At 54.1% G+C, this 22,351-nt stretch overlaps 1 protein-coding gene and 1 pseudogene across 3 annotated transcripts in view; both read right to left on the bottom strand.

Annotated features, from left to right (window-relative positions):
- Positions 1–3,358: 3,358 nt before the first annotated feature.
- On the bottom strand, positions 3,359–4,139 carry LOC133627602 (olfactory receptor 14J1-like; annotated as a pseudogene).
- A 6,450-nt stretch (positions 4,140–10,589) lies between these two features.
- CDON (cell adhesion associated, oncogene regulated) overlaps positions 10,590–22,351 on the bottom strand; it is a 64,591-nt gene continuing 52,829 nt past the window's right edge. For all 3 annotated transcript variants that reach the window (XM_062013953.1, XM_062013952.1, XM_062013954.1), the window contains 4 exons: positions 21,899–22,173; positions 19,508–19,587; positions 11,993–12,252; positions 10,590–11,074 (listed from right to left, as the gene is read on the bottom strand). In XM_062013953.1, coding sequence (XP_061869937.1) covers positions 10,908–11,074; positions 11,993–12,252; positions 19,508–19,587; positions 21,899–22,173 — 782 coding nt within the window. In that variant the 3' untranslated portion in view covers positions 10,590–10,907. The remainder of the gene's footprint in view (positions 11,075–11,992; positions 12,253–19,507; positions 19,588–21,898; positions 22,174–22,351) is intronic.

Here is a 22,351-nt window from a genome sequence, read left to right on the forward strand (position 1 = left end):
GCTCGGGGTCTGCAGTGAAGTGGTTGGATCCCTCCCACGGGACACGGCCTCCTCCGGCCATAGTCACTGTCCCTGGCTCAGGGCCTTTAATGAGGAGAATCGCTGCCCCTGGTCCGGGGTCAGCTGTAGCAACGTGAGTCTCTACCCCTGATACGGGCTCATTGTCAAAATGAGTCTCTACCACTGATGTGGGGTCTCTAAAGAAATGAAAACAAATCTCAGCTTCACCAGGTCTCTCCATAGAATGCAGGGGAGTCTCTGCTCCAGCACACCTCCTCCTCTCTTGCAACACTGACCTTGGAGTCTGCATGGCTGTTTCTCTCACTGTTCCTACTCCTTGCACCACCAGCAGCCAGAAGAAGATGGGACAGAAGAAGCAGGAAGAAGAAGGAGGAAGAAGATGGAGGAAGAAACTTCCTCTTCCAGTTTCTTGTTAAAAAGTGATGGTGGAGGCGTCTCATTGGCTCAGCCCCAGCAGTGGGTCTGGCTCAGAGCTGGGGAGAGTTGAGAGCAACTTCTTACAGGAGCCATCTTTACAGCCCCTTCCCCCTCACCAGAAAAGGCTGTCATGGCAAACCATGACACTGGGACAGACCTGCAAGTTCCCTCAGTGCAGCACCCACCCGGCTCTGAAACCCCTCCAGGGACGGTGACTCCAGCAGCTCCCTGGGCAGCCCCTTCCAAGGCCTGACAGCCCTGGCAGCACAGAAACTCCTCCTCACATCCAGCCTGAGCCTCCCCTGGTGACACTTGAGGCTGTTTCCTCTTGTTCTGGAGAACAGACCAATCCTCCCCTCACTGCAGCTTCCCTTCAGGTAGTTGTAGAGAGTGAGAAGCTCTCCCCTGAGCCTTCTCTTCTCCAGGCTCAACAGCCCCAGATCCCTCAGCCCCTCCCTCACCTGAGACGTGCTCCAAATCCTTTCCTGCCTTGGTAGCTGCCGCTGGATCTTCTCCAGCACCTCCACGTCCTTCTTGTAGGGAGGGGCCCAACACTGGACACAGGATTCGAGGTGCAGCCTCACCAAAGCCGAGTCCAGGGGAACGATGACATGACCCTAAATGAAGTTTGTCACCTTGAGAACACGACATGAGTCCAGGCAAGCACTGGACTGGGGCTTCAGGGATGGTTCCTCACTCCTTCAGCAGCAGACTGACATAGGCTTCTCCATGTCTTCTGCTCCCTTTGAGAGCCTGGGGGCTGAAAGGCACAGAGCTGCTTGTGGCCTCTGCATAGGCTGAGTAAGAGCCAGGCTGGCATCAAAGCCTCTGCCTGCAGACCTTAAAGCTGTTCCCCACACACAGGGGATGAAGGTCCTTCCAGCTGCCACAATCCTTCACCATTTTCCCCCACTTTGCCCTCACCCCTTAGCTGACTTTTTCCCAAGGTCAGACCAAGCTGAACTGGCAGGAGGCACCTGCAGGGGTGTGTGCAATGCTGCTGGCCTGGATGTGGTCACAGGAAAGCCAAGGAGACAGAGTATTGCACTGAGATGCACAGATCTACCTCAGGAACGTGCACACCCGAAGGAGAGGAGCCGCACCCCAGCAGTTCCACAGAGGGAAGACACGGTGAGGAGGCTCCAGGAAAGAGCTCCCACTTCAGCTGGCAGTCTTGTATCCTGCTCACAACCAAAGATCAGCATTGTGACAGCTCCCAAAGACGGGACCACATGTCATTTCCTTAACAAAGGAAAAACACGCAAGGCAGCAATGTTTTCTCTGTTCTCTTCTGCACTAGGACCCAGTTTCTGCTCTGCCTTTTCCCAGGGAGCCAATTTAAAATCCTACATGCCTAAAGGGATGCTCAGTGCACAGCAGGTCTTTCCCAGGCCCTTCCCAGGCCCTTCATGCCTGTAGAAACAAGACCAAGAGGAATTTCCTTCTACCTCCAGGTCAGGAACTCCTGTGCCAGGATGCAGTGAGTGAGGGTGGCTGCTCCCTTGGGGATGGGGAGCAAGGAACCAAGGGGATGACACAGTGAGCAAGTGAGCAGAGCAGGGGCCTTGCCAGCCCAGGCCCCATCACCCAAAACTCGAGTGAGATGAGCAGAGCGGGCTGGGGAGAGCAGCACAGGTCAGGAAGGTTTCCAGATCACAGCCAGGTTTGTGAGGTTCTGGTAGGTCTAAGGGCTCACTGGGAAGCCAATATCCAAGTCAGAACCAGGCTGCTGAGCGTGAGCAGGGGCAGAGGCAGTCAGGTGACAGCCAGGCAGGTCTGGAGTGACAACACAGACCCAGGACAGAGCAAGGAAGTCAGTCTGTGGCTGAGTCCAGATGAACGGCTCTGGTTGGGTCAGTGCTACTGCACCATGTGTCAGGCAGAGACTGAAGGGCCAGGCTCATGCCCAAAGGAAGCCCCTGGGCCTGTGGGTAGAGGGAGTGGATGGAGGGGCCATATGAGGCTGGTCAGGGCTGTTAAAGCCTCTAAGCACTCACAAGCCCCTTGGAGCTATAGCGGGTCTTCAGGGAGGACAGACTGCCCAGGGAGAAGTCTGTGGGGTTGTGCAGATGTTATTCTGCCATCACCAGATTCCAGAAACTCCCAGTTCATGTCAAGAAAACTCTCATCTGCCATCAGCCCTCTCACATGCTCTAGAGCCCCACACAGGGTCATGGGAGACCATTCACCACCTGCATGGGTTCTGGTAGCCAACCAACACCACCTGAACTACCCTCAGTCCCTAACAGACCGCACAGGGACCTGATCCCCTAACACCAAGCCCATGGAGAAACAGGCAAAGCAATGAGCCTCTTCAGAGTCTGTTCCCTGCACGTGAGCTTGACAGCAACTTTGGAAGAAGCTCTAAGCCTCCAGCTGCTGTTAGGAGACTCCCTTTGATGACAGAAAAGCTCTTCTGAGCTCACTCCAGTAATAAAAATGCCCACTGCCTCTCCCCTGTGTGTGGTCACGGGTCTTAGAGCAGGGCTGGGACCAAGCTGCAAGAGCAGCCAGGCCCTGAACAGAAGGGTTGAGAAGGTGGGTGTGGCGTCAGGAACAAGAGATTTAGAGTAAGTGCCAGTGTTCCCTGTCTGTGCCTCCGTGCTGGGACTCTTTTCCCCTCCACCTCTGCACACAGGTGCTGTCCCTGCAGTTCCAGAGAAGGTCTGAGGAAGGATTTTGGACAAATAAGGCAAATGGAGGGTGATTTACTTGAATGCACAGAAGTGGCTGCTGGCTGTCTCTGGGTCACACAAGATCCTGACATAGAAATGACATTTATTTGTGGAAAACATTATTGCAAGTGATAAAAGTGAAAATATATCAAAGAAAAAAAAGGACAAATGGCAGGAAACAGCCTGAGTCTAAGAGCAGCTACATTAGCAAACCACAGCAGTGATTTGCAGAGGAGGTACACAGTTTATTTCCTCGAACGAAAAGTCGTTTTGTTCATCAGGGAATCCATAAGTTCCTGGTTCCTCAGGCTGTAGATGAGGGGGTTTGCTGTTGAAGGCACAACCCAGTACAGAACTGCCATCACCAGATCCATGGATGGGGAGGAGATGGAGGGGGGCTTCAGGTAGGCAAACATGGCAGTGACAATGAATATGGAGACCACAGCCAGGTGAAGGAGGCATGTGGAAAAGGCTTTGTGCCGTCCCTGCTCAGAGGGAATCCTCAGCACAGCCCTGAAGATCTGCACATAGGACACCACAATGAACACAAAACAGCCTAAAATTGGTAAAGCACTAAAACCAATCAGCCCAACTTCCCTGGGTAGGTGTGTGAGCAGGACAGCTTGAGGATCTGGGGAACTTCACGGAAGAACTGTCCCACAGCATTGCCCTGGCACAGGGCAGGGAAAATGTATTGGCTGTGTGCAGGAGAGAACAGAGAAACCCAGAGCCCCAGGCAGCTGCTGCCATGTGCACACAGACTCTGCTGGCCAGGAGGGGCCCGTAGTGCAGGGGTTTGCAGATGGCAACGTAGCGGTCGTAGCACATGACGGTGAGGAGAAAATACCCTGCTGAGATCAAGAAGATGAAGAAAAAGAGCTGTACAGCACAACCCAAGTAGGAGATGACCCTGGTGTCCCAGAGGGAATTGGCCATGGCTTTGGGGACAGTGGGGGAGATGGAGCCCAGGTCCATGAGGGAGAGGCTGAGGAGGAAGAAGTACATGGGGGTGTGGAGGGGGTGGTCACAGGCACTGGGCACCAGATGCTGGTCCTGCAGAGGGACCCCGGCTCTCTGCTTTTCTCCATCAGAACCAGCCCAGAGCTGCCCCTGCAAGTTCCTGAAGCGGGAGAGGTGGGGCAAGGGCTGCAGCATCCCTGGCCTCGGGTCCCCCAGCCCCTGTGCTCTCCCCGAGCAGCTTTTGGGCTCTCCCCGAGCAGCCTTTGGGCTCTCACTGAGCAGCCTTTGCTGTGCAGGGCCCCATGCTCTGCTGGCCCAGAGCTGGGCAGGGACAGAGCAAACAGCAGCTTTGGCTCTGAGAGACACCCATGGGTAATCCTGACACCCCAACCCTCCCCCCAGCACCCCAACCCTCACAGCAGCATCCCAATCCTCAAGACACTGCCAGGGGGAAGAGCTCTGGGGTTTATACGCTGGATGTGGACAATAAAGCCCCAGGTACTGCTGTGCATGCAGATAGGAGAGAGCACAGGAGGGACTTGGAGGAGGGTCTGGAGGCTCCTCAGGAGGTTTCCAAACCCACCTGGACACGTTGTTGTGTGACCTGATCTAGGTGGGAGCTGCTTCTGCAGGGGGTTGGGCTGGATGAGCTCTAAAGGTCCCTTCCACCCCCTCCCATTTCCTGATTCTCTGATTCTACTGTGCTGTGGGAGGCAAGTTTTCTCCCTCAAAAGTGGCTTCAGTGGCTTCTTCCTGCCTCCACCCCTTGCCCAGTCTCACACTTTTGGAGAGAGCTGAGCTCTTCTTTCCATCCTTTTGGAATAACCTCATTGTGTGCCTGGCCAGTCCCATCTCAGCAGGGCCCTGGGCTTCGAGTGGAGGCTGTGTGACAGCTCCCTTCTCCCCTCCCCAGCCCCACAGCCGCTGCTGGGCTCCCACCTGCGAGCTGGCCCTGCAGATGGGGCATGTCCTGGAGACCATCAGGGGCGGTCACGCAGCACGGAGGGGGGAGGGTCCTCTCAAACAGCCCCCACACAAGGTGCTGGAGCAGCAGAAACGCGTCAGGTGCCGTTTTCCTCTCTGGCAGCCGGGAGGGGCAGCGCTGGGGAGCGGATCCTCACCGGGACCCCGGGGCTGGCGCTGGGCTGGTGTTTCAGACAGACAGGGAGAGGTGGGAAGAAGATCAGCAGCTTCATGGATGAAGCCGTGACTGATACACGAGAGGAAGAGCTCACGCTGAGGAATGTCGGGCAGTACTTCACCTGCAGGAGCAGAGAGGAGAAGTACAGAGCCCTCTGCAACTTCTAGGGCAGCATCACCATCTTCTGCCAGGCAGAGGCTGGGTGAGAACAGGAACGCTTTGTTTTGTGGCCAGGACACAGTGGGGGGCTTCGCCCAAAGCCCTCAGAATGGAGCAGCAGCCTTTGAAAGCATCTCCCCATCCACCTCTGCCTGGCTGCTGTAGTCCCCAGGGCACAGCAAACACGCTGCAACTGTCCCAACAGAAGCAGAGGAACGAGCCGGGCTGGGAGAGCGACCCGCGCGGCACGGGGCGAGCGGCGCCCTTGGGAGGAAGGGGGTTGCCTTCAGCGTGATGCAAAGCCAGGACGTGGAGCTCGTGGGGGTGACCGAGGAGCATTTTCTGTATCTGAGAGGTGGGTTTTGGCCTCTCCTCTGGCTCATTTCCACCCCAAATGGACCTTTGTGTGCCGCTCGCCTCCCCGTGGCTCGTCCCACCCGGCTCAAGCGCAGCCCTCAGCCCCTTGTCCTCCCGGGGTGGGTTTTTTCCTCTCAGCAGCCATATTTTGAAAGAGAAATGGCCTCAAGATTTTCCTTCAGGCCCTTTATCTGCCTTTACCCTGTCCTGGCGCAGATGCTCTCCCCAGCCAACGCCAAAAGACAAAAGGATGGCGGCTCTTTCCCAACTACCAGCCTCTGGGGTGAGAGGATCACCACGGGACTCACACACCCCCTGCTGGCTCCTCAGAGCCCAGGGCCTCTTTCCCTGTGATTTTTAAGGAAAAGTTTATGGAAACCTTTTGTTTTCCCCTGGTCATGGGCTGAAAATGGCTTGGGCCACCTCTCGCTTTCCTTGGTGGCCTCACCTTGGCCATTGCATGTCCTCCAGGTGGAAGCCACGGACTGGAGATGTGATGGGGAGGAGGCTTCTGGAGGCTGGGTTGGGATTTCACTGTGGTTGTGCCAAATCCTGACAAATTGAGGTTTCTTGGGTTGGTTTTTCTTCCTTCCTCCAGAGACCAAGATCCAGCAGCTGGTACCCAGACAACACACAGGAGCTTGAGCAGCTCAGAAACTGAGTGAGGAGTTTCTGAGTTCCACCTTTGGGTTGGAAACAGAGGGAAAAGCTGCCGGGGTTGAGGGGGAGGAGGGGGAGGAAGAAAATCGCCCACTTTTCTTCTCATTCCCTAAAGCTGTTGGCTTTTGTTGTGACCTTTTAGAGCCTGAGGGTTGTATCTTCACAGCTGGGGTTTGAGGAACCCCCTCAAGGGGCTTCGCTGCGGGCTGACGTGCCTCCGAAATGGGTCTGGGGTGCTCAGAGCTGTCTCAGAATAGGTTGATGCTGGTAACTGCCCCTCTCCCCCCCAAAAACATCAGCAGCTCGTGTCCAGACAGCAAAGGCCTGGGAAAGTTTCATAAAATGTAAAGAGAGTTCTAAAAACCAAGCATCTGCGTGTCAGCAGGTGGCAGCAGCTGGCTGCCCTCCCCACTCCGTACTGAAGGGAACTGCTGGGAACTCGGGCTGGAAAAGCCTTTGGATTTCCATGAGTGGTGGCTCTGGTGGCCCATCTCCCTGTCACCCCTCCCTACTGCTTCTCCCATTGCTTTCCCAGCCCAGCAGAAATGGGGGGCTGCAGCCACCCCCTCCCCCATCCCATGGCCTGTTTTTAAGTGATTTGGGGTGTTTCAAACCCAAAACTCGCTTTGCCAGGCTCCTGCACTCTCCCCCACTTCAAATCTTTAATGGGAGATGAAACACCAACTCGCTGCACCTCGGCTGTTCCCCAGGCTGGGGGTGAAGCCTCCCCATGCCCACTGGCCACTGGTCAAGGTGGAAGGTCCCACCAGTCAACACAGAGGCCCACTGGCCAGTGTAGCAGCCTACCAGTCAGCAAAGCACCCTGCTGGCCAGTCGTGCCCCACGAGCCAACACAGCACCCCACTAGCCAAAACAGCACCTCACTAGCCAACACAGCACCTCACTAGCCAACACAGCACCCCACTAGCCAAAACAGCACCTCACTAGTCAACACAGCACCCTCCTACCCAAAACAGCACCTCACTAGCCAACACAGCACCTCACTAGTCAACACAGCACCCCACTAGCCAAAACAGCACCCCACTAGCCAAAACAGTACCTCACTAGCCAACACAGCACCTCACTAGTCAACACAGCACCCCACTAGCCAAAACAGCACCTCACTAGCCAACACAGCACCCCACTAGCCAAAACAGCATCCCTCTAGCCAAAACAGCACCTCACTAGCCAACACAGCACCCCACTAGCCAAAATAGCACCCCACTAGCCAACATAGCACCTCTCAGCCAAACAGCACCCCACTAGCCAACACAGTGCCCCTCTAGCCAAAACAGCACCTCACTAGTCAACACAGCACCCTCCTACCCAAAACAGCACCTCACTAGCCAACACAGCACCTCACTAGTCAACACAGCACCCCACTAGCCAAAACAGCACCCCACTAGCCAAAACAGTACCTCACTAGCCAACACAGCACCTCACTAGTCAACACAGCACCCCACTAGCCAAAACAGCACCTCACTAGCCAACACAGCACCCCACTAGCCAAAACAGCATCCCTCTAGCCAAAACAGCACCTCACTAGCCAACACAGCACCCCACTAGCCAAAATAGCACCCCACTAGCCAACATAGCACCTCTCAGCCAAACAGCACCCCACTAGCCAACACAGTGCCCCTCTAGCCAAAACAGCACCTCACTAGCCAAAACAGCACCCCACTAGCCAACACAGCACCCCACTAGCCAAAACAGCACCTCACTAGTCAACACAGCACCCCCCTAGCCAAAACAGCACCTCACTAGTCAACACAGCACCCCTCTAGCCAAAACAGCACCTCACTAGTCAACACAGCACCCCTCTAGCCAAAACAGCACCTCACTAGCCAACACAGCACCCCACTAGCCAACACAGCACCTCACTAGCCAAAACAGCACCCCTCTAGCCAAAAAAGCACCTCACTAGCCAACACAGCACCCCACTAGCCAACACAGCACCTCACTAGCCAAAACAGCACCCCTCTAGCCAAAAAAGCACCTCACTAGCCAACACAGCACCCCACTAGCCAACACAGCACCTCACTAGCCAAAACAGCACCCCTCTAGCCAAAAAAGCACCCCACTAGCCAAAACAGCACCCCACTAGCCAACACAGCACCCCTCTAGCCAAAACAGCACCTCAGTAGCCAAAAAAGCACCCCACTAACTCATAACTGGGCTCGTTAGCCTGTACATGGTGGCTCCAGCCAGCCCCTGTGCCAGAACACTTCCTCACTAGCCATCCTGCTAGCCACTACAGCACCTCAGTACCCAACTGGTCAGGGCTAGAAAGATGATCCCTGAGTGTGACAGGGGATCCTCATTTCCAGGCCAAGCTGCAGCCTGTTGTGAACAGCAACACGTGATGGTTTTCACTCAGGTGGGTACAAGGCCGGGGGGAGGCCAAGGGAAGGGGCAAGTGGCCCCTGGCTCTCCTTTGCCCTCATTGTGTGGTGAGTGCCCATTTTGCTCTTCTGTTTGGTGAGCAGCGTGTTGGGAAGCCATGAGCCATGAGAGTCCCTGCGGAACGCGGCAGCTCCGGCTTGGCACAACAAGCAACCCTAAAGGGAAAAGGCCAACAAGTGAAGATCTGTATTAATAACACAGCAAATGGGGTGGTTTGTGGTTTAGAGCCACGGCAACAGTCAGGCCAGCCCACAGGGAGCAGCTCTGCACAGACCCCGGCTGTGCCAGCGCCGGCAGCGCCGCTGCCCCCTGCACATGGACACAACACTCAAATGCTCAGTGCAGAGGTGGCTGGGAACTGGGATTAAACACCTCAGGTCTGGGCTTTAGCATAGAGCTGTAGAATCACAGAATGGTGGGAGTTGGAAGGGAGCTTTAGAGCTCATCCAGCCCAAGCCCCTGCTAAAGCAGATCCCACCTAGATCAGGTCACACAGGAACGTGTCCAGGTGGGTTTGGAAACCTCCTGAGAAGGAGCCTCCACACCCTCCCTGGGCAGCCTGGGCCAGGGCTCCCTCACCTCAGCACCAAAGGAGCTTCTCCTTGTGTTTAAATTGAATTCTTTCTGTTCCAGTTTCATCCCATCACCCCTTGTCCTATCACTAGATACCATAAAAGTGCTGCCTCAAGCTCCTGACACCCACCAGTGAGATATTTGTAGCTATTACTGAGCTCCCCCCTCAGTCTCCTCCAGACTGACCAGCCCCAGGTCCCACAGCCTTTCCTCACAAGGAAGATGCTCCAGTGCCCTGAGCATCTTGGCAGCCCTGCACTGGCCTCTCTGCAGCACTTCCCTGTCCCTCTGCAGCTGGGGAGCCCACAACTGGCCACAGGACTCCAGCTGAGGCCTCAGCAGCTGTGGCAGAGCAGAGCAAAGGGGAGCAGAAGCTCCCTGGCCCTGCTGCCCACACTCTGCTGGATGCCCCCAGGCTGCCGTTGGCTTCTTGCCCACGAGCCCACGTTGCTGCTCAGGGGCAGTTTCTTCTCAGCCAGCACTGCCAGGTCCCTCTCCTGGAGCTGCTCTCCAGCAGGTCACCCCCAGCCTGTGCTGGCCCAGGGGGTTGTTCCTCCCCAGCTGCAGGACTCTGCCCTTGCCCTGGTTGAACCTCAGCAGCTTCTTCTGTGCCCAACTCTCAGCCTGCCCAGCTCTCACTGCCTGGCAGCTCAGCCTCTGGGGAATCCTCCCTTTATATGCTCTTGCTTATTTGGGGGGGGGGTGGGGGGGATGTTGCTTTACAAGCACCAGTTTGCTTTATTTACTCTGATTAAATGTGGAAAGGCAAAAAAAAAAAAAAAACCCAAACCCCAAACAAAGAACAAACCCAAAGCCACCCAAGCCCTGCAGCCAAGGTTGCAACACCTCCATCAGCCCCTTTCCAGGGGTGCAGGGAGGCTGGGCTTGCTGGGAGGCGGGTTCACGCCACGCAGCTCCAGCCAGGAGTGTTCCCTGAAGCTGAGCTGGAGTTTTGTCCAGCTTCAAGCAGGGAGGTGACAGAGGATGGGAGCTTTTTATTCCCACGTGTGCAAACATCAAACACTCGAAGACACAAAGGGCAGCTCTGCTTCTGCAGACGTGCTGGGGTTCATTTTCCTCATCCATGTGTGTATTTACCCACGCCAGGGGAACGGCAGGACGGGGAGTGCTGTCGGATACGAGGGAGTCACACGCCACCAAACCCCAAACCCCTAAAACCCTTCTCATGCTGGTGCTGCCCCATGGAAAACCACACTCTGTGCTTCCCAGCGTTGTTCTTTATATTATTACAACTCTTCCTTTCTTTTATACACGTAACCAAGGCTGCTTTGGCGGTGCAGGGGAGGGGCGGGAGGGAGCGGGGAAGAAACAATGAAAAACCAACCAAAAAGAAGGGCATTTCAAGGCATAAATAATATAAAAAGGCAATCATTTTGAAAAACAAGATACATTCATATGACACTACTACAAAAAAATAAATAGTGACTCTCTCTGTTATAATTAACATCCCTCCATCACTCCCTGTCAGCGACTCCGCTGCGCAGTCCCTGGCGTCAAGTGGGGACACAACGGTCACTTCCTCAGGTTTCCTGCAGATGGAGCTGCCGAAGGTCCCCGGAACCGTTGAAGGTGACTGAGGGTGAGCTCCAGCTGGGTTTTTCCTTACAGTCCTTGGAAACAGGCTGCAGCAGGAGGGGGCTCCAGCTCAAAAGGCAGTTGGGTGTTTCGGAGTGCACGCAGTTGTCACCTGCAAAGCAACAGCAGAGGGGGGTTGGTTGGGTTGGGGAGTTCAGTTTTTATCTTCTCTGGAGAGAGGCCAGCACAGGGCTCCCAAAATGCTGAGGGGACTGGAGCATCTTTCTTATAAGGAAAGGCTGCAGGACCTGGGGCTGTTTAGTCTGCAGAAGGCTGAGGGGAGATCTCATCTACACTGACCAGTCCTTAAAGAGTGGATGTCAGTAGGATGGGGTGACATCTTTTTCTGTTGTCTCCTGTGCCAGGACAAGGGCTGATGGGCACAAGCTGGAACACAAAAGTTCCACATAAATATTAAGGAGAAGCTCCTTTGGTGCTGAGGTGAGGGAGCCCTGGCCCAGGCTGCCCAGGGAGGGTGTGGAGGCTCCTTCTCAGGAGGTTCCCAACCCTACCTGGACACGTTCCTGCTGTAGCAGAGGCTTGGGCTGGATGAGCTCTAAAGCTCCCTTCCAACGCCAACCACTCTGTGATGACTGTGGTAAAATGATGGGGGCTGGAAGGGCCCTGCAGAGCTACTCCAGCCCCAGCCCCTGCTACAGCAGGTTCCCCTGGCTCAGGTCACACAGGAACGTGTCCAGGTGGGGTTAGAAACCTCCTGAGAAGGAGCCTCCACACCCTCCCTGGGCAGCCTGGGCCAGGGCTCCCTCACCTCAGCACCAAAGGACTTGCTCCTTGGGTTTAAGTGGAACTTTTTGTGTTCCAGCTTCATCTCATCACCCCTTGTCCTGTCCCTGGAGACAACAGAAGAAAGCGTGGCCCCAAAATTCTACGGTTCGATGGCAGGCAGAACTCTTCATTGCTCTCCAAACAGCCAGATCTTTTTGTGGGCTTAATTACTCGCTTCTCCCCAACTAATCAAGCTCCCTACAGAATATTCCCAGCTTCACTCCCTCCCTCTCCAGTGCCTTACCATCCGTGCAGTCCCCAGAGAGCCGGTCCATGCTGTTCCCACAGCAGGGATGCTGGCTGGAGGGCTGCTCTGCTTTCTCCTTCCCATCCTCCTCCTCCAGCCTGGCGCTGCACTCCGGGACGGTGGAGGCCAAGCACATGGTCACCATCACGTGGTGATTCAAAGGTTTCATTTCCAAACCATCCTGCTGGTAAGGTGCTACGACGGGCACGACGGGGAGCGCGGCGCTGCCGAAAGTGCCGTTGGTTTTGGTGAAACACCTGCAGGCAGGACACAGACCCACGTGGGGTTACTCAGGGCTGCTCCTTCCCACCACTTACCTCCAGAAACTGGAATTTTTAGGTACTTTGCCACCTGTCATTCGCTGTAACAACCATCAGAGAGGTCAAGAAATTAGGTTTAAAAATCTTTGTGCATCAATCCTGACATGAAGGAAAGGACTGAGGGGTTTTTTTTTCCCCCAACAGGCAGAATCACAGAATCTCAAGGGTTGGGAGGGACCTGCAGAGCTGATCCAGTGCAGCCCCCTGCCAGAGCAGCACCACCTAGAGCAGGGCACACAGGGACTCATCCAGCTGGGTTGGAATGTCTCCAGAGAAGGAGCCTCCACAGCCCATCTGGGCAGCCCCTGCCAGGGCTCCCTCACCTCAACAGGGAACAAGTTTCCCCTTGTGTTGCTTTGGAACCTCTTCTGTTGCAGCTTGTTGCCCCTTGTCCTGTCATTGGCCATCCCTGAGCACAGCCTGGCTGCAGCCTCCTCACACCCACCCTTGATGCATTTGGAACATGACTGAGCTCAGCCCTCAGGCTCCTCTTCTCCAAGCTGCAGAGCCCCAGCTCCCTCAGCCTTTCAGCACAAGGCAGATGCTCCACTCCAGCATCTCTGTGTCCCTGTGCTGAACTCTCTCCAGCAGCTCCCTGTCCTTCTGGAACTGAGGGCCCAGAACTGGACACATCATCCCAGCTGTGGGCTCAGCAGGGCAGCGCAGAGGGGGAGCAGAACCTCTCTGACCTACTGCCCACAGCCCTTCCAACCCAGCCCAGGCTGCCATTGGCTTCTTGCCCACAAGGGCCCATTGCTGGCTCATCTCATCCTGCTGCCCACAGCACTCCCAGCTCCCTTTCCCCTACCCTGCTCTCTGACAGTTCAAAGCACGTGCTTGGTTATTTCCCCTGTCCCTTATGACCCAATCTGCCTTGCAAGTCCGTTTCTCCATCAAGACAGCCCCATGAACTAATGTTTTCAGTGCCAAGAAAGAGAGTTCAGGTCTGAAAGCCGAACAGAAAGCTGAAATACCTTGGAAAACTAATACTGAGAGTTTTCAGAGTGAATGTCAAATAGGAAAGTATGTGTAACATTATCACTCTGAGCCACCTCTCCTTGGCATAACTCAGGCTGTGGCCCTGCCATGCATGTGTAAGGCTGTGGAACTGAAGGTCAGCTGCCAATCACTTGTCACAGCTGAGCTGTTTAACCTTTCAGCACAAAGGAGCTGGCCTTTCAGACACACATCCCAGTGCAGGGAGCAGGGAAATGCCTGCAGTGTTCAGAGCCCCCTGAACTGCGTGGCCTCAGCCAACGTTTACAGAAGCAACTCCTCTGTAAGAAAGCCCCACCCTCACCAAGAAAAACCCCCAAACCCACAAAAATCACACTTGAGCGTGGTTTTATACAAAACCAGAGTTACCACAGAAGGGAAAGGTTTGCCTGGACAGCTGCCATCAACTTTGGGAAACCACTCCCCCAAAACACTCCTCATTCTGCAGACGACAGAAGGATGGAGAGCACTCAAACCCACAGCCAGTGATCCTCCCAAGTGCTCCCACAAGGGCTCCACAGCTTCAGCAGCGTTTCTAAGCTATAAAATGCTCAGAGTTGTATCTGTATGACTTTTCCTGCTGAATTCCAATACTCCCATCATCCCTCCCCGGGAGAAGCTTGCTGCATCTTGCTCTAGGCAGCAGGTTACTGCTGGGCTGCTCTCCCAGCACTGGCATTTTGCAATGTAAAAATCCATTCCTAGGCTCTGGCTGTTTGGGTGCTGTGATTTCTCTGGTAACATGGCTCTTTCCAGGTGTTTCTGGCCCAAAGCTGAGCAGAGCCGATGGGTGCATTGCTGAAAAGAGAAGGGAAGATGGACTGGTCGTCAGTGACAGTATCAGCCATCAGAGCCCGCTTGGAGAGCAGCTGAACCCTCAGCACCAAAGTCCTAAAATCAGACAGACTTCAAACTGAGAGGCATGGAGCTTTGCACTGCTGCCCAACTGCCCAGCAGCGCTTTTCTTGCACTAAAAGGAGGCCACAGTGGGACACCGTCGCTCTCCAGGGACTTCACACTTCACACTTCCCCCTGAAAACTGGGATCAGGCCTTGCCAGAACCCAAAGAGCAACAAAACATCCATGAACAAGGCAAATAAACTTTCTAGAGGAGGAACTGGAGCAGGTTTCCCCTCTGGCAGATGTTTCACTCACAAAGGCTGAAGCACAGGGCCAGGGGGATCCCTCCAGCAGCTGGGATCTCACCCCAGGGGGGGCTGTTGCCCTCCCAAACGCCGTGAGCTTCGTTTTCAACCTTCCCTCTCCTATTTTGTCCTTCACTGCCTCCAAAAAATCATTATTACAAGTACCAAAATACCACAGAAGCCACTGAAAGATCCACATGAAACACATCTGGCCTTCACACAAATCCACTTATGAGTTTGCATTCCTTCCCGCGGAGCTTTCGCCGCGCTCGTCGGTGGCTCGAAGGGAGCGGGGGGCAGGGAGATCATCTCAGAGGAACCCACCTCAAGTGTTGCTGTCTGCACATTCATGGGGGCTTCTTTCTCAAGGCACAGAGGTCACATGGGGGTCTTTGTGTTACTGCACAGACCTGAATGATGTTTCAAGGCAGCAGTTGAGCTTTTTCAGCTTAAATAACCACATTTTGATGGAAAGTGGCCATTGGGACCTCCAGAGAGTGCAGGAAGAAAAAAACATCTTCTGTTGGTGCTGAACTCCTACCAAACTGTAAGAGCCCCCAGCAGCATAGCTTAGATTTTAAAAGCTGGTAAAGCAGAGCTGATATCCCTTTGATTAAAACACACATTTCTGAGCAGAACCTTCGCCATCACGGCTTCCCTGGCCCTGAGCAGCAACGTGGGCTCGTGGGCGAGAAGCCAACGGCAGCCTGGGGGCATCCAGCAGAGTGTGGACAGCAGGGCCAGGGAGCTTCTGCTCCCCTTTGCTCTGCTCTGCCACAGCTGCTGAGGCCTCAGCTGGAGTCCTGTGGCCAGTTGTGGGCTCCCCAGCTGCAGAGGGACAGGGAAGTGCTGCAGAGAGGCCAGTGCAGGGCTGCCAAGATGCTCAGGGCACTGGAGCATCTTCCTTGTGAGGAAAGGCTGCGGGACCTGGGGCTGGTCAGGCTGGAGGAGACTGAGGGGGGAGCTCAGCAATAGTTACAAATATCTCACTGGTGGGTGTCAGGAGCTTGGGGCAGCACTTTCTTCTGTTGTCTCCAGTGACAGGACAAGGGGTGATGGGATGAAGCTGGAACACAAAAAGCTCCATTGAAACATAAGGAGAAGCTGTTTGAGTGTTTCAGTGAGAGAGCCCTGGCTCAGGCTGCCCAGGGAGGGTGTGGAGGCTCCTTCTCAGGAGGTTTCCAAACCCACTTGGACACATTCCTGTGCCCCCTGAGCCAGGGGAACCTGCTTTAGCAGGGAGTTGAGCTGGATCAGCTCTGGAGGCCCTTCCAACCCCCATCACTTGGCATCCTGTGATTTAGTACCCCAAGTACTGCAAACAGGCAGCTCCCTCTGCAACACAGAGGAAGGTTTGGGTGGAAACACCTCGAGCTGGGTGACTGTCTGCAGCGTTTTGGCTGCATGTGGCCTTACTCATGCCTTCCACCTTGGCATTGCTGATGCCTAAACTTGCTTCTTCCCACCCAGCCCCTGGAGCTGCTGCTGACTTTTGTGGGGGTTGAATTTAGCGGGGGTTTGGTTCCGTGACCACATGTAAATGAATCCTAAAGGCTTCATGTATTGAATTAGCTGCCTTCCCCGGCTGCTTTGTTATTACAGTGCTGAAATCCCTCACTCTTCTGTTTAAATTAGCACTTTCTGCTCTCATAACTGCTCGTGGAGGCTTGCCAGAGCCAGGAGTTGCTGAAATGTGGATACCCACTTAGCCATTGCAGGCATAGATGAGTGTGGTTTGTGCTTGTTACCTTAGGGCTGAGAACTGAGATGGAGTGGGTTTTTTTCTCCTCTGGTGCTTTTGCTTTCTAGATACGTGATGATTGCAGAGCAATTTGCATCTTTGCAGATCTCTCTTCTGTACAGATCATAGAATCACAGAAGGGTGGGGGTTGGAAGGCACATTTAGAGATCATCAATTCAACCCCCCTGCTCAAGCAGCTCCCACCTAGATCAGGTCACACAGGAACGTGTCCAGGTGGGTTTGGAAACCTCCTGAGAAGGAGCCTCCACACCCTCCCTGGGCAGCCTGGGCCAGGGCTCCCTCACTGAAACACTCAAACAGCTTCTCCTTATGTTTCAATGGAGCTTTTTGTGTTCCAGCTTCATCCCATCACCCCTTGTCCTGTCACTGGAGACAACAGAAGAAAGTGCTGCCCCAAGCTCCTGACACCCACCAGTGAGAGATTTGTAACCATTACTGAGCTCCCCCCTCAGTCTCCTCCAGACTGACCAGCCCCAGGTCCCGCAGCCTTTCCTCACAAGGAAGATGCTCCAGTGCCCTGAGCATCTTGGCAGCCCTGCACTGGCCTCTCTGCAGCACTTCCCTGTCCCTCTGCAGCTGGGGAGCCCACAACTGGCCACAGGACTCCAGCTGAGGCCTCAGCAGCTGTGGCAGAGCAGAGCAAAGGGGAGCAGAAGCTCCCTGGCCCTGCTGCCCACACTCTGCTGGATGCCCCCAGGCTGCCGCTGGCTTCTTGCCCACGAGCCCACGTTGCTGCTCAGGGGCAGTTTCTTCTCAGCCAGCACTGCCAGGTCCCTCTCCTGGAGCTGCTCTCCAGCAGGTCACCCCCAGCCTGTGCTGGCCCAGGGGGTTGTTCCTCCCCAGCTGCAGGACTCTGCCCTTGCCCTGGTTGAACCTCAGCAGCTCCCTCTGTGCCCAGCTCTCAGCCTCTTGGGAATCAGCCAGTGCTCCCAGTTTGGTGTCAAATATATAATTAATAGCTAAGTACTTTGAGGGTGAGACAAGGCAGGGTCCTCTTTGCACAAACAGGAGGCCAGATGGAAGGGACAGTCCTTACAAGGCTGAACAAAGCCAGGCAGAAGATTCCAATCTCAATCTCCCACTTCCCCCTTGACTGCACAAACCCACTAGGCCTTTCTCCTCCTCCCCCTTACCCTGGCCTTACACCCAGAAACTTGGCCCCTGGTGTAATCCTCAGGCACGTTTCTGCTCCTCTCCTTTCCCCTCTCCCATGTCTTCCAGCACGAGGGAAGGAACGGAGCGGTCCTGGCCCTGCAGCTCTCCCGCCAAACAGAGGTTAATGGTCCCCCTCTGGGGTAAGGCAGCTGTAAAGGACAACTTGTTTCTCTATCAAGGAGTCAAATATAGAACAGGGATGTGAAAATCCAAAGTTCAGTCCCTGCTGATGACCCATCTGGGAGGAACAGTGCATTTGCAGAGGACTGGACCCACTCTCCCTGCTTTGTTCAGGAAAGATAAAAGGGCAATTCCAAGTTCCAGTACACTTACAAACGGAAAGCAAGCTCCCAGTGGCAGCACATCCCATGCAGCACGCCCCAAGTCACAGCCACTCATACACATCTTGAGTGCTGTCACACAGCCTGCCTCCCAAACAGACAACTGCCTTTGTAAGTAGACAGCAGCTCACCTTCCCTAGCCGTGTCACCAGCTGGAGGCTGCTGCGGAGCGTGCTCAGCTCAGCTCTGCCTGCCAGCAGCAGCCCGGCCCCATCGCACCACCACGATGGAGGAAGGCACAGCTTAAAGCCTGTGGCAAGCTCTGCTTGAAAAAATCACAGAATCAGAGAATGGTGAGGGATGGAAGGGACCTTTAGAGCTCATCCAGTCCAACCCCCTGATCAAGCAGCTCCCATCTAGAGCAGGGGGCACACAGGAACGTGTCCATGGGGGTTGGAAACCTCCTGAGAAGGAGCCTCCACACCCTCCCTGGGCAGCCTGGGCCAGGGCTCCCTCACCTCAGCACCAAAGGACTTGCTCCTTGTGTTTAAATGGAACCTTTTGTGTTCCAGTTTCATCCCATCACCCCTTGTCCTGTTGCTAGATGCCATAAAAGTGCTGCCCCAAGCTCCTGACACTCACCAGTGAGATATTTGTAACTATTACTGAGCTCCCCTCTCAGCCTCCTCCAGCCTGACCAGCCCCAGGTCCCGCAGCCTTTCCTCACAAGGAAGATGCTCCAGTGCCCTGAGCATCTTGGCAGCCCTGCACTGGCCTCTCTGCAGCACTTCCCTGTCCCTCTGCAGCTGGGGAGCCCACAACTGGACACAGGACTCCAGCTGAGGCCTCAGCAGCTGTGGCAGAGCAGAGCAAAGGGGAGCAGAAGCTCCCTGGCCCTGCTGCCCACACTCTGCTGGATGCCCCCAGGCTGCCGTTGGCTTCTCGCCCACGAGCCCACGTTGCTGCTCAGGGGCAGTTTCTTCTCAGCCAGCACTGCCAGGTCCCTCTCCTGGAGCTGCTGCATGAGAGCCATGAAAATAAAGTGCCCTTGTTTTCTGCCTTCAGCAACAGCCCAGCTTTAGCTCAGCTCCTCCAGATGCACACCTAATGCCAGCCGACAGCTTTAATAAGACAGAAAATTCAATGTATGGCTGTAAAATGTCACAGTTTACCAGTCCAGCACGTCTGACTCAGCCCTAATTTTAACCATTAAACGAGCCAGAGTCAGAGCCAGGAAGGGTTGCCTTTAAGACTTTCAGAAGTGAAAAAACCTACTAGGATTGCACACTCCCAGCTCCAACACAGGGGACAGTTTTTTCCCTTATTCTGTGCAATAATCCTTTATCTCAGGCAAAAAAAAAGTGTCTCTCCCACACTGGCAATGCCTGGCCCAACTGCTCCTGGAGAGCCTCACACCCATGCTTCAGGATGAACCAGTACTGTGGAAGCAGAGCTGAAGCTCGACTTTGTTGGTGTCCTCAGGAGAATGGCAGGAAATGGAAAATACGGGAGAACCAATTAAATCCAGTCTGACAAACCCCATCTGGAATGATTTTGTTATCTCTGAACTGAAGAAAGACACAGGAAATAAGGAGGTTTCTTTATAAAAACTCATAAAACTCCAGTGTCCAACCTGCCTGGAGAGCACCAGAGGACTGGGGGGGGGTGGGTAAAATTGAACCCTGGGGGTCTAACAACCCGTTTTCCTCTGTCCCACAGACAAGTGCCAACTGCTCCCTGAGCCCCCCGCTGCCCTCAGGATGCTGTTTGCTTGCCCAGCCTGGGCAGGAGCACAGGAGTCAGGGGCTTGTGTTCACAAAGGTCCTGCCCCAGCCCCCGGGGTTTCGCATCACCTGTTGTTGTTGCGGCAGTTTCGGCAGCTGATGCACTCGGAGGGGTCGGCCTGTGGCACTGCTGTGTACATCCCAGCGCCCTGCAAGCAGCACCAAACACAAACCAATCACCATTGACACGTACAAGAGACAGTTCAGAGCAACCCTTGCACTTCATTCCCCAGCTCTAATCACCTTCTCGGTCTCCAGAGCGGCTGCCTGGTGCCACGGCAACGCTGAGCTATTACAGGAGGTCAAGCTGAGGAGGGGAGGGGGGTTTGCCAGTTGTGTGTGTCAGGGAAAAGTAAATAACTGCAGCTTAGGCAAGTATGTGGTCATTTCCCTGGTCTGTTTGCAGCTTAGTACACTCAGGTTTAATTTAATAAGCACACTGTAAATATGCTGCTTTTCAGCGCCGAGGGCAGGCAGGAAAGTGAATCGGCCCCTCAGCAAACTTGTGCCCGTTTGGGGAGGCAGGGTGTGAAATCTGCAGGGCTGATGTCACAGCACAAAACCCATCCCACTTTCCTGCAATTACTCTGATTAGATCAGTTGCTTTTCTGCAACACTATTTTCACAGATGGGGTAATTCCTCAGCCAGCAATGACTCCGGGCAAGAGGGATTTTGTGTTGTTGGTTTTGGCTGAAAGGGCCTTTACAAGCAAGTAAAAATGCCCAGATTAACACATACCTCATTGTTAAAAGCCTGGGTGGACACTGATGGCACTGCAAGCCCTACCCCCCCTGCAGTGGCAGGAGGGGAGGCTGGTTTGGGGGAAGCTCACCTCGAGTGGTAGTTGATATTTCTGCTCCTAACAACCCCTATTCCTGCAAAAAACGGGGCTTGGGCTCCCGGGCCTCACCCATCAGTGCCATGGGGAGCACTGAGGAAACACCTAATTAGTTTTGATTGCCATCCTGGCCAGTTTTGCTCTTCCTCATTTAGCCCAACCAATGAAACAATAAAGAGAGCCCTAAGGAGGATGAGAACACCGTGTTCCTCTGCTCTGCCTCACACGCACGGCCAGGCCTGGCCCTTCGTTGTGGGAAGAGATTGGGCGACTCAAACGTTCTGAAACATGGAGGAAGAGGAAGAAAAACTCAACCCAGTCAACTCTTGGCCATCAGGCAGCAGCATGGAGGAGCTCCAAGCACCGAGACCTGTCTTACCACCCGTATTTCCCTCTTTCCCACCCAAAACATAAAAACAGGAGGGTTCAAACATCAATGCAAGCCCCCAAGCTTCCTCACATCACTAAGACATCTTCCTTTCCTGAGGGCTTGCACAGTTGGAGGATTTGTCCACTACCAGGAGGCTGGACAGGTCTGAAAACAACATGTTTGGGCCTCAGTCACTCTTGAAAGCAACCAAAAAGGGACATTTCTTGCTACTCGAGTGGACCAAAGACAGCATCAAGTGAAGAAGAACCAACTGGCCTGGCCTGGAAGCAGGAGTTATCTGCAGTAGCAACTACTGTGCAAGTGCTAATGTGTTGTTGTTCAATAAAATGAAAGTGCTTGTGTTCAATTACTAACACAAACAATAGCCCCTTTTGTTGTTTTCCCCTTTCCCTTTCCCCCTCCACAAACAGCACTGCTGTTATTCAGCCTTTTTGAACTTTTTCCTTTCAGTTTTCCTGGGCAGTGTTCACAGTTTTGAGTAAGTTTAAGCAAGTCTTGAATGCAAGCCATCTGTTTCCATAGACAATAATGAAATCATTCTTCTCCCTTGGAAACAGGACACATTTCAGCAACTCACATCTTTCTCTTTCTCCACACTGTACAAAAGCTTAAGATGAGTTTTTGGTTTTATTTTACATTTCAAACCCTGCCTCCCCCCCCCCCCCAAAAAAAAAAATGAGCCTATCTCATAAACAGGAGACTGAAGGGCAAAAAATCCCTCAATCCCAAACAAGACAGAGTCATTCCATAGCTGTACTTAGAGATGTATGAGGCATTTTTATTTAATGGAACCTTCTGCTCCGTTCGTGCTTGGCCGTAATTAACAGCATTGCTCAGAGTTACAGATCTGAAACAGGTGGAGGGGTGATCCATAAAGCTGCAGAATAAGCAGCTATAATTAAATCTATTTAACTTGGAGATTGAGAAATACCATATGTACCAGTAAAGTAACTCAGCCCAGTCCTGAAGCATTCCCAGAGCTTACATGCTGTTAGGAAGAGGGCAGGAGCAGATTTCCCAGAGTAAGTGGAATTCTTGCTGTCATCTGATATTCTCAACTGAAAACCATGATGTTTGTATCAGAAATGTCAGCCCAGTTGCTTCCTCTGGGATAAGGAATTTAGTGGAACTGGCTGCTGTCAATGGATGAGTATTTTCCCCCTCTCAAATTAAGCCTCTGAGTCAACCCCAGAGGCTGAGCCCCCCCCTCCACCCGGCGTCGGAGCTTACGTTCACGAGGCGGTGGGGATGCTCGTAGTCCATGTGTGTCCTGGACAGGGAGCTGGTGTGCCCTGGGTACAACCCAGCTCCTCCGTTCATCATCCCATTAACTCCATTCCCCACTTGGTGATGGGCATGAGGACAGCCGTTGCCGAGGCCGCCGTTGCTGCCGAAGCCGCTGTGGATGCTGCTGGTGACTCGGCTCGTGCCAGGTAACGTCGTGTACTCCAGCATTTGCCCGTTGATATCCGCCCCTTGGTAGAGATAACCAGGAGGGTCATACTCTGCAAAAGACAGGGTTACCAAAAGGGTCCTTATTGTCATGTGAGAAGTGCAACCAGAGTCCCTAAAAACAACTTGTATCTTCCCACAGCTTTTGTAAGCGAACTCTGCTGTTTCAGGGCATTCAAACGCAGAAATGGAAACCACTGCCAGGAGAACAGGGACGTTGCACTGAAAGGG

Source organism: Colius striatus, chromosome 23 (assembly GCF_028858725.1).
Source record: "Colius striatus isolate bColStr4 chromosome 23, bColStr4.1.hap1, whole genome shotgun sequence".
In the NCBI taxonomy this organism is placed as follows: domain Eukaryota; kingdom Metazoa; phylum Chordata; class Aves; order Coliiformes; family Coliidae; genus Colius; species Colius striatus.